We start from the raw sequence: 12,674 nt of genomic DNA on the forward strand, positions 1-12,674 counted from the left end.
GTTATAAAAACAATTTAGATGACTAACTTTTACGAAGATATTTGGCAGTGCTATCTTTTTATGATTTTGTAATAGCAAAGATTTTTTTCATTTATCCTGTTTTTCACTTTTATTATTAGAGCCTAGATTTTAATGACCTAAAAAATTCTCTTAAAGGACTAATTAATGTAATATGACTAATTATTTGGGTTATAACACCAATATTTGTCCTGGTTGAATGAGCTTTGATTTAGTTTATAACAATTTATGTCATGAGTATTCTTTTTTACTATTTATATTATATTAAATATTGCCTTAAGTTTTGCACAAAAGTACCTCATAATGTATTAGAAATAATATATTAGAAATTATTGAAAATTTCTAACAAAGTAGATTTATTCGAAAATATTTTATAATTCGAAATATTTTAGAAATTTATGTTTAATTGAAAAGTTTGTGTATTAGTATTAAACCCTTAGAACTAAATGGTTAAATAATTTAATTATTAGAATATTAATTAATAAGAATTATTAGTAATTATTTTTAATTTGAAAGTTTCTAAGAAATAATGCTTCATTACATTATATTTAGGGAATGAACATCTTTAGTAGTTTTTGAAAATGAAACTGTTAAAATATCTCTTGAAAATTTTTTAAAACATTTCTAGGTTTGAAACTTATGAAAACAATAGTAAGACAGGTGCCAGTAATAGGTGCATATAAGGAATTTCTTTTTAAAGTTACATTTTATTAATAGTTATAGATATAGTATTTAAATATTTTTAAAGAATATATTAATCTGTCTACAGAATTACTAATTACAACTAGTTTCAGAGCTGTTGATCAAGAATATTAACAATATCCCTTGATTGTGAAATATGCAGCGAATTATGAAAAAATGAAGGTTAAATTTTTATTATTTAAATTGACCTATACAATTATTTAACAGTAACTAATAAAGAAATAGTTCAAATATAAAATAAATAAAATTTTGTATAATACTGGAAAATGCAATTCTTTTAGTCTGAAACTTTTTAAAAAGTAACTATTTTTATATTTGTTTTAATTTTATACAGAATTTTTAAATAATTTATTTTAGATTGTAATTTATGTAATAATTATTTTCCTAAATATCTTACTAATCACTTATATGTTGATAAATTGTATGTACTTATATTGTTTTCAGTTTACTAAATATTTTATTTAAAGAATTATCTAAAACAAATATTGCTTGCTGAAATATTAATTTAAAAAATTAAAAATTATTGAAAAATTATCTAAATTTTTGAAATGGTTAAATTTTTATTGCAATTTTTTTAATGAAATATAATTTTTCGTAATTTTATATATTAGTTTTGTTTTCAATTAAATTTCTTTAAAAAAAAAAAACTTTTATTTCAAATTAAAATAACTAGTTTTTCTTTCTAAATTTGTAATATTTGTGAATACTAAGCAAAATACTGTAAAGTTATCAAAATGTGAAGGGGGAAAAACAATCTTAAATATAACATTTATGTTTGGAAACTTACTAGTTTTGTTTTTAAAATAAAACTTGTAAGTCTTTAGATAATTTTCAGTGGGTTAGGGTCCCTTTGCCAACAAGCTAACCATGGGAGGTTCTCATGGTCTTCCTCTCCATGTAGCGCAAATGCGGGTTAGTTCCATCAGAAAGTCCTCCATGAAGGCGAAATATCTCCTAATACTTGATCCAAGAGTTCCCTTGTCTTCTGAATTGGGTTCAAAATTACAAGGCTAAGGAGTTGAATATTAGTAGTCATAAACCCAAAAATTGGGTCGGCTGTTCAACGACTGTCATAAAATAAAATAAGAACAATTCGGGGGAAAAAATCAAAAATTATTTACATTTTCATATCAGAATCTTTCTTAAACATTAGACAAAAAAACTTACAAAATTTCATATTTTTACAAAATTTCTTACAAAATTTCGTATGTATCAATAAAATCGATGATATTTCTTTTCTCGCGTTGGCAACAGTTTTCTTTTTTAATTGATAGGATTCGGCGTGCAAGAGCACGTAGTGAGCATCATATGGCTAATCTATATTATTTAAAACGCTAATATGTTTTAATTGATAGGCTTCAGCGCGCAAGAGCACGTAGTGAGTATCATATGTCTAATCGGGTGAATTCTCACCGAATTATCAAAAGCATTCTCACAAAATTATCTTCATCGAAGCCGATGCTTTACATCCGGCGTTCAGTATTGTATATTTCATATTGTTTTACAACACATGGTTTTAGCCCTCTGGTGGGAAAGACTTTAAAACAAAACTTACAACAGTTGCTTTCTCAACAACTGAAATTTAGAATAGTGTGATTAAGAAAAATATGTGAACTGTTTCCAATTTCAAATTAATATTGAAATGCACAGGTTTAGAATTTTCTACATTGAAAAGTTTTCGGAACTTCAGTGTTAAAAAAAGTATACAAAAGCTAGACGTTAAGAACGTATCCAATGAGCGAGCAAGGCAAGCCTCGGATTGCGAAGCAATCCGAAATGATCTGCGAAAGCAGTTCCGGGGATTGGCGAGCGCCAGCGAGCAGGGGGTGAAGCCTCCTAGTAAGAAATAATTCTCTGAATGAGCAGTTTTCCTTTTTCTTTTTTTTATTATTTTTTTTCTTCATTTATTTATAGAGGGAAAAAACTTTAAAAAAATACTTTCCATGTCTTGCTAACTTTTAAATTTAAATTTTCAGAAGGCTATATAAATATGAGTCCTCTAAGTATTGCTGCTACTTCCAATGAACTTAACACCAGTAAATTGTCTTCCTCTATGGACATTGTGAATAATGATTCCAGTCAAGTCAATGATGGATATATTCCTATGGCTCCGATTCGTGATCATTGTTCTTCAATTTCTTCAACTTCAACAACTCATGATGGTTATTTAGACATGGCCCCATTATCTTCATCTTTGCCAAAAACATTCTCTGGTGAGATACATTGAAATTTTTTAAATCATTTATTGTTGTTATAAAATCTGTGTAAGAATTATTTAGCTTCCACCTTGCTTTATTAGTGTCATGTGTACACTGCTGAGTAATAAAAATCAGTGCATCAAAAGAAATAAAACATTTCATTTTATTGATCTTTTTTCAATTAAATTTATGTCTCTCAATTTTAATAGATATTTCAGGTCACTACTGTTTTTTGGCTGTTTAGACCAATTTTCTCATATTTTAAAAAATTTCATAAATTAGAGACATTTATTAAAAGCAAAGTGCATTTTTTCATGTTTGTATGTACCATGTAAAAATTGAAGCATTTATTAGGTTTTCCTACCTAATGTTTAGTGAAGATAGTGCCTGAACCAGTATAATTTATTTCTTTTTCATTATTATAAATTTTATCCTTCCAAATTTCGCCTTAGCTTTCTGATAAACGATGAAAATTCAAATTCAAGAAATAAACTTCATTTGGATTAGTTCTCTTTACGCCAGGTGGCACATGCAGTGGTGGAACGCCACAATTTTGGCGTTCCACCACTTCCCTTGTACTCCACCAACTCAGCTAACCCAAGATGTCTCTTTTTTGTGGCTTTCTGAGTTTCTATGACTAGCTCACATATAACAGTTACATATATTTTGAGATAAATATATTAATTATAAAAATGGCTTTGTTTCATTTTTTCCTACTTTAAATTTTAGCTAGATATTATTAGAATTCTGAANATAAATTCTCATAAAACTTCATAAGATTAACAATTTGCAAAATAGAGAAATTCGCAAAATGGAAGTTCGTTAAATAGAAGTCCGACTGTATATAGTTTGAGATAAATATATTATTTATAAAAATGGCTTTGTTTCATTTTTTCCTACTTTAAATTTTAGCTAGATATTATTAGAATTCTGAAATATTATTTCATAAATTGCAAAAGTTCTTTATTCATATTCATAAATATAATTATCAATAATTATTTATAATTATTCCTAAATTTCAAATGTTATCAATAGATATTCATAAATTTCAAAAATAGTTTTTTGAAATTTATGAATTATTTCTATGTAATGTGTTTTAGTTTTCATAGTTTGAGAAGCATAATTTATTTTTTTATTGTACATAAACAGCGATTTTACAATAATTTGATAGTAAAGAAAATATTAGACATGACTACTCTGTCAATTGTCTGAAGATTGTGAAACATACTTTTTTTGGATTATACCTGAAAATTGTGCTAATTAACTGATTGATGAGTATCATATGCTTATGAAAATAATGAAGATATTCTTGAAGATTTTGAAAGCACGGTCTATGATATCTATTCAAACATTACATTTTGTCTTAAAAATTTAAATTCTTTTTATTAATTAAACTTGTGTTGTTATTATTGTTTCTAATGTCACTTGCTGATACCAGCAAGTCTGCTTGGTGAAACCGAGCGAATTTAAGGCCGAGGGTGCATTTCTTGTTTTTCAGTGGTGCCATATTTGGCTAAAAATGCGACTTCAGCCACACACGTCACAGCTGTTTTATAAAACGGGCCCATACGTACATCCAGTTATTCATCCCCAGATTTACCTCAGATCGACAGTAACCAGACAGATTTAACTTGCACCTGTCACCATTTACTACGGGAGTCTTCCTCCCGTGGATATTGAACTCACGACCTCTTGGACATGGGTCCAACGCCCTACCAACCAGACTAATCTGGCCTAATTAAGCTTGTAAAGACAGTCTTCATATTCTCTCATGATCATGCTTCTATGGAATGGAGCTTTTCTGTTTTTAAGCAAATTACGGCTAATACAAGGTCAAGGATTAGTTTAAGTACGTTAGTAGGTCTGAGAGTTATTAAAGATTTGTTTAAAGAAAAGGCAGTTAGTGAAGTTACTCAAGATGCAGTATTACGAAGAAACACGCAGCAATATAAAGTGCAACAAGGGACGTATGGGGAAATTAGATGTTCCCAGAAAAACAAATTTCAACCTAAACATAGTCTATTTTCAAAAAATAGTTAACTAAACAAGAATTTTGAAGATTATTGTTGGAGAAAAATCTGAGATTATAATGGAACTCTATGAGTTACATAGAAGCTTTTATTGAGGTTGGTGACAATAGAAGCATTACAATATGAATTACTGCATATTAAAATCAAACATTGTACATAATAAAAATATCTTTGAGCTTGAAATAAAATGTTAATAAATATAATGTACATAATCCAGTTTTTCTATTATTTAATTTGGATTTTCTTTGTTAAATTAACTATTATAAGTCTGCTGTATCATCTTTGATTTACTTTTTTCTAGTGATTTCTAATCATAGCACTAGTATGTCATCTCGTAAGGACAGTAACTCAAAACTTTCAGACACACCAGTGTCAACTCCGAGCAGCACAAATTTGGAGGATTTCCCTCTTGATAAGGTATCTTTCTTGCATTATTTTTTAACTGTATTAATCAGAGTATATACCATTAAATTCATTGATTGCTTTTAAGGAGATTTTGAGTTGTATATTGTCTAAGGGCAAAAACCATTGATTACACAGGTTTGCAATGAAAAACTGATCATAAAATCTGTAGTGTTTTTATTTTATTTATTTTGTTTTATTTATTTTTTGGGGTGGAAAGCTCATTTCTAGAAAATCATGAAAACATCTTATGTGCAACAACAACAAAAATGAACCACCCTGAATAATTTGTGATCTAATGATCGGATCTTGATGTTTTGGGACTCAATTCAAATATGCTAATTAATAATGGCAGAAGATATTTTAAGAAGATATTCAGTCAAATTGTTCCTTAAAAAACTAGTTTTAAGTATGGGACTTTTTTGAAATTGAATTTCTCAGGAACTATTCAACCGATTTTGGCTCCAATTTTGTTTTCTGCTATGTAAAATTATCTTAAAAAATTGTGAAAAAATTGTATACCTTACAATTCAAAATTTTTTGGAACCATTATTAAATAAAGTATTAAAAACTATTAAATATTTACTAAAAGTTAACTTTTGCTTGGAGTTAGTTATCTTTGGAGGAACAGATTTTATAATTGTGTGCAAAAAATTTTAAATTCCCTTAAAAAGTTCTTGAGATGCAGCAAAATATGCCAAAAATTAAATTAACATTGAGGGGTCCAAACTTTGGAATGCTCTCCGAACCAAACTATTGGAACCTTATTTCCCAAAATACAACTGCCACCTGTATTTTGGGGGTCAGAAATCCGTATCCGTTGAAATGTTTATTCAGAGAAAGTGCATTTTTGTATCTTTATATGCAGTCAGTATTTTGTAACTTAAAATATTGTCTGCACTTATTAATTAGCATATTTGAAGTCACTCACTCGGACCCTTAAGGTTGAGTCCTAGAACGTCAAGATCCGATCAATAAATCAAAAGTTATTCAGAGTGGTCCTTTTTTTTGCACTCTATACATTATCACAAATCTCATGTAAATCATTATCTTAAATTTCAATCTTTTTTTTTTTATATATATATACAAATTTAGCATATTTTATCTATTTGTATTCTTTTTTACGAAAAAAAGATATATTTATGCAATACTTGACAATAATATTTATGAACTTAAAGTAGTACATTAGAAGATAAAATAACTAAGCAATAAAGAAAAAGCTATTTTATTCTAAAATATTGCGGAATCAAAAAGCTGTCATTATATTATTTGTGGCAATTTCTGTTTCACTTGTTCAGTAGAAGGGTTACACAACAGATGCAGAAAAAAAAACAAAAATCATTATATTAAGAAAAAGTGGCTTTAAGATCTTTCTCAAAATTATTAAAATTGACTAGTTGGTCAGAAGAAAAAGTGTTACTTACACCACTTTATATAAAATTGGATCTTATGAAATAGTTTGTCAAATCTCTCTCAAGGAAGGTGAATGTTGCGTATACCTTTATGAACAGGGCCTGAAATGAGAAAAAGTTTGACTATTCATTGCTAACAAAACCTTTCAAACTATAGTCATTACTAGTTTTCTTGGAAACGAAAGGGACAGCAACTCTTGATAAAAGAGAAGATTTTTTTTTTTCTTCAAAAAAAAACAAAAAAATCCAAATTTTATGTTGCGTGAGCTTAAAAGTTGACTTTCATGATTTAACATTTGAACTATTTTCCTGAAAATTTAGGTACTGATAGCAGGGTTGGGAAAAAAAGTTTTTTTTTTGGGGTTTATTTAAGGCAAAAAATTAAATAATATTTTAAGCCCCAAGTTAAAAGTAACTAAAGCTTTAAAAAGTATTTCACAGAAATCTTTTTTTAACTGTTAATTAATATTTTGAATTATAAACTCAATAACATTTACTTCACTCCAGTTCTATAAATATGCAAACATACTAAAAAAAATATGACTAAAGTAGTAAATATAATTATTTACTACTTTACAATTCCCCTTAACATGCAAATAAACATTTATTATCTCTTTCAGTAGTGCATGCATGTAAAAGTTAGTGTCCTCCCATTGATTGTCAGTACATGTAAAAATGTTGTAATGCAGCATTTTGTCTTAATGTTATTATCTAGCATTCTTCAGTATGTAACATTATCCATTACTTATATAAACATTTCTTGTTTCTTCTTTTTTAATTTATTTATTGATTCAGTACAAATTTTAGTATGAAGTGCGAGGTATTCAAGGCAATACATATTTAAATTAAAAATTATTTAAAATAAGTAAATGAAAGGAAACATATGGGCTTTATAAATACATATAAAATAGTAAGGGTGTATTTAAGTGTTAATGGTTTGTAAACTAAACAATAAATTACTTTTTCATTTATTTCAACATAGGTGCTTTAAATTTAACAATATTCTTGCTTATGTATTACATCATAAAGTAACTAAGAAAAAATTGTTTAAAAAAATTTTAATTGAATTTTGAATATTTTTACTTTAATTTTTTTAAAAAATATAACATAAAAAATTTAATTGTAATGAATAAGTTGCGTTACAATAATAAATAAGTGTAAAATATTCCAATAATGAATATAAACATACTGCATAAAAACAGTACAAATTTGCTTACACTGCTGACAGAAATAATTCTAAAATTAAAATGAAAAAATAAATAGAACTATAAAAATAATAAATAAAAGAAAAAAAGCAGCGGTAATCAGTGTTACTTTTTTACCACTGCTTTTTTTCTCTCCCTAATTTATATTTAAAAAATGATCATTTTTTATAATAAAAATTAATCATTTTTTAAAAATGATTCAATTTCCCTGACAACAAAATGGTATTTTTCACTTTTTTTTTACCCCTCTTTTAGTTTGAAAAACTGTTAGGCGCCCTGTGTAAAAAAAATTATGATACGATAGAAATAAATTAATTTCGTTTTCAGAATCAGTATTAAAAATAAAATAAAAATATTTAGTCCTTAAATTTGAAACTATTTTCGAAAAGTGTCTTTTTGCATGACTATGTTATTAATATTTTCCAATGACATATGAATGTGAAGTTGTTTATTTTTAATTTGCCTTTGCTGATTTAATTCAAAGTTTATTTAAGAGAATACTGTAAGTATCTCTTTAAAAAAAAGTGTAAAATTTTAAGAGAAATACAATAAATAAATATTAATATGTGTATTCTTAAAGTTATTCCATATTAAAAAAAATCATTTTTATTACTAATTTTACAGCTTAAATTTTAGTATTTTGTACCCGATTTTTCTGATTTGTTCTGATTGCCATAAGAAATGTAATGAATAAGAGGTATAAAGGTTGGTGAAAATTGTTGTTTGCAATTAAACGTAACCTGTAATTTTGTTAAAATTTTCTTATAGAACCTGTTATAAACAAAGAAAACAGTATTGATACCCTTTGACTAACTTCTAATTTTAGGTGAAATCTTTTCTTGCTGACCCAGATGATTCATCTTGTGATTCATATATTCGTCCAGTTCGTGCATATTCAATGGGAAGCCGTCCTCAGGTTGGTGATGATACTTTAGATAGCGATATTGGCTTTTGTTTTTGCTTTTTAAAGTTGTGTAGATTTGTTCGAAAAGCTTTTTGTGAGCATTGCAATTAAATTTGATTTATTACAAAATATTAACGATTCCATTTTACTTCATATTAATTCTAAATATATTAACTATTACATATGAAAAGAAGCCAAATTAAATATGAAAAAAAATTTCAGGTTCTTATGCCTCTAAGATTTAATAATTTTAATGAGTTCTACAAAGGATTAATAACTATTAAAATTACATGTGCGTGTACTGCATGCTATCTCTGGTGAAATAGTGTAAGGAATTTCTTAATTTTTTTTATTTTATACAACAATATGTATGTTAAAGTATGCCTTTTTTTTAATCAGAAAATTACACAAATAGTATATTTTTGAGATTTTTTCTAAATTTCCGTTTTATAGCTTCTTTAAAAAAAAAAAACTAAAATTACTTTTTATCATTTTAAAATGTTAAATAGCCATATTTTGTAAAATGCTTGGAAGAATAATTTTAATAAATTTCTAACAGGGAAAAAACATAGGAAAAACAACAGGGAAATAGGAAACAGTGAAATTTATTTATTGAAGTTTAACCAGGCATTAAATTTTAGAACAATTAAAAAAAAATTAGTTTTAATACTGTCAGCTTTAAAAATATTATGAAGCTGGTTTAGAAAATTAATTGAATTGCATCTTTTTGTTACTCTTTATCCAGAGCAAATATGTTTTCTTTTTAGCTTTTATCTCTTCATATTTTCTTATACATAAAAAAATAAATATTTATTCCAGCAGAGCAACTAATACCAATGGTATAGACATTCATATACAGAAAAAATAATGATGTATGGTTTGCTATCTTTTACAATGTGATACGTGAACTAGGAATTTACTCTACCCAAACTTAAAAATTAGTTATAAATAAGATTGACCTATGTCACTTATAGCTAAACAAATTACTTAATAATATGTCTGTTGCATATCAGACCATGCGAACTGAAATTTTTGTCCTCAGACTATACATTGTTGCTGCAAAGTATAATTATTTTTGAAACAATATTTTATAGTTTTTCACATTTTACCCCGCGTTGATGAATTTTTGACTTTGCCTTTTGTGACTTAGTGAGATTTATTATTTTTTTCTAAGCAGAATGCAGTAAACTGTATTATCTTCTGCCACTTTTTTTTTAATTGATTTAAATCGCCTGTTATTTTTGACTCCTGACAAGCCTAGTGCGAGAAACCTTCCAGCATGGTCTACTGATATTCACAGTATTTGTAGATTAATTTTGCTTCATGAAATTAAAAGATTTTACTTTAAGATCATCTACAAGTTTACCTTTTATATAGATTTTTTTTCTTTTTTTCTTCTGATTTCTTTATTGTGCTTTAATGTGTACAACCAGGCCTTCTGCTCTAGAGCTGAGCTATTTATTAAGTCCTACCCTTCCTTTTTAAGCATCTAAACTTGTTTTTTTTTTTATCAAAGTTATAATGAATTTACAGATTATCGCTTTGGACAAAAGAGAAATTATTACTTGATTACTGGCTTTTATAGTACACGAATAAAAATTTAAGCTACTAAATTTTTTCTGCTATTTTTAAATACCTTATACCAGGGGTGATTGTATCCGGAGTGTACCCCAGAATTCCGGGTTTTTTGTATCATCCGTCTAGGTCTAGGAGCAGGGCATATGATTTTTCGCAGCTAAATTTTTACTGCAATCTAAAATTTTAATTTTGAAACCTTTGCTGAATCGCGTTAACAAGACGATTTCGTACGCGTAACTCTTCCGCAATTTTGAAAATGCATATTTTTGGGGGGCGTTTGCCCGATTTTTATGGTTCTTAATCTTTGAAACTATGCCTGCATCCGCTAATATCGCCATTCATATTCACGCGATTTCAATATCAAATATTGATTTTCGTATTTACCTGATTTAAAAGTTACTCATTGTTAAATAATGTGATTTAAAAGTCTTACATAGTAATTCCTATTTACATGATTTTAAAATCCAATATTGCAATTTGTATTTAACCATTTTTAAAATTAATATTGTGATTCATTTTCACTCTAGTTTAAAATCCAATATCGTAATTCTTGTAAGTACTGAGCTTTTTTCTTAAGTTAATTACTATAGAAGTATGATATTCTTTATTGGTAGGTAATTTGATTAAAAATCTTAGTTCAAAAAATTATATAAAATATGAATACATGGTGCGTAATGTTTTTAAAAAGTGCTTATTTTCGATTTTCGTTTTTTAAACGCCCTTAAAAGTGCTTTTTTCATTAGGTGTTTTTAAAAAAGGCTTAATTTTCCCTTTTCGAAAATGAGAATTTTTTTCTTCACCATGTCGATTTTTGCCACGTATTATGCAAATGAATGCTTTTCACATTGTTCTATTGAACGTTTTCACAATTCATTTAACCACAACCTATTTCGACTAACCATCGCCCATAGCGTATGAAAGTGCCAATCATTTTACATGTTTGATGAAATTCTTGTGAGTGCGCACATGTGCGTCTACTGAGCTGGGCTTGATGAGATTATTGCTCTCTTGTGCAACTCTGCTGCAATTTGTAAGATATTATGAATTTCAGGCTTCATTTTCCACTCTCTGATATTGAACTGAAAAATCTCTTGATCATTTTATAGTGGCTAATATAATCAAGAAAAGAGTTCTTTGTCAGAAACTAGTTATTTAATCATGATCATGTAAAGTCTTTCAAAATTATTTTGCATTTTGTTAATGTCTATAGTGCTTAAAAGGTGCTTATTTTTTGTTGATAGATTTGGCTACGCACCTTAGAATAGCATATAAATTGATATTTTATCGAGTTTTTGCACATAAAACTTTCAGGGGTTTTCACTTAGTGTCACAATCACCCCTGTTATATATATTTGTAAATTTTGCTAAGTGTGTATGATTTTTTACATTAATAATCTCTATCTGTCTACATTGTTATCACGGACCAATTTCAATTTATGGAAGTAGTCTGCTAATCAATGCGTAATTTTTATAGCTATTTATTAGAGTCAGTTCTTGACTGTAAGAAGTTTAAAATACTATGAAAACTTATTCCTTGAATAAAGAAACTAACCAAATTGTAGTATCCTTATTATATGTTTTTATATTATCCTTATTAAACAAATTACCGAAATAAAATTCACCCATGGATTCCATTCTAATTTGTTTTTTTATTCACCATTTAAATAAGAATTCAAATTATTTCTTATGGATTCATGATTGCTTAGTATGAGACATAACTTTCAGTCCAAAATAAATATAAATAAGTTTACACTGTACTAAAGATTTAAAAATTCAAACCCTATTTTCTTCAAAAGTTTTTCTAATTTTTAATGTTTTATTTAATAAAGACTCTTAAATTACAGTGATTTGCAATAATTATTTTTTAGATGCATTTTATTGTTCACAAGTAAGCATAATTTGCAATTGATGTTATTTTGTTATAAATGTAGATTTACAAAAATCAATTTTTTAATTTTCTTCTGTCATTTGATTTTGGAAGAAACATGAATTTATTCTTTGTTATTTTTCCAAGTTTTCTTTTCAAACTTTCCAATGATGTTGAATGTTTGTTTTATTTGCACTTCTTTTTAAGTGTTTTATCCTTTTTGATGTTGGAAAGTCATCCTAAAACAATTTTGTGTATCTATATGTTATTGTACTGAATTCAACTTGAATCTTGGCCTCCAAAATGTTATTTGCTTATGAGGATTGTTCACAACATTGTTTCATTTATTTTTAAAATG

The 12,674-nt window shown here is 27.0% G+C and overlaps 1 protein-coding gene across 3 annotated transcripts in view; it reads left to right on the plus strand.

Moving 5' to 3' along the window:
* The window catches only part of LOC107446916 (insulin receptor substrate 1), a 41,899-nt gene that overhangs the window by 19,316 nt on the left and 9,909 nt on the right, over positions 1 to 12,674 (plus strand). For all 3 annotated transcript variants that reach the window (XM_071181418.1, XM_043039196.2, XM_071181417.1), the window contains exons 11-13: positions 2,697 to 2,933; positions 5,250 to 5,365; positions 8,794 to 8,883. In XM_071181418.1, the coding sequence (XP_071037519.1) occupies positions 2,697 to 2,933; positions 5,250 to 5,365; positions 8,794 to 8,883 (443 nt within the window). The remainder of the gene's footprint in view (positions 1 to 2,696; positions 2,934 to 5,249; positions 5,366 to 8,793; positions 8,884 to 12,674) is intronic.

This window comes from Parasteatoda tepidariorum, chromosome 5 (assembly GCF_043381705.1).
Source record: "Parasteatoda tepidariorum isolate YZ-2023 chromosome 5, CAS_Ptep_4.0, whole genome shotgun sequence".
Taxonomy (NCBI): Eukaryota; Metazoa; Arthropoda; class Arachnida; order Araneae; family Theridiidae; genus Parasteatoda; species Parasteatoda tepidariorum.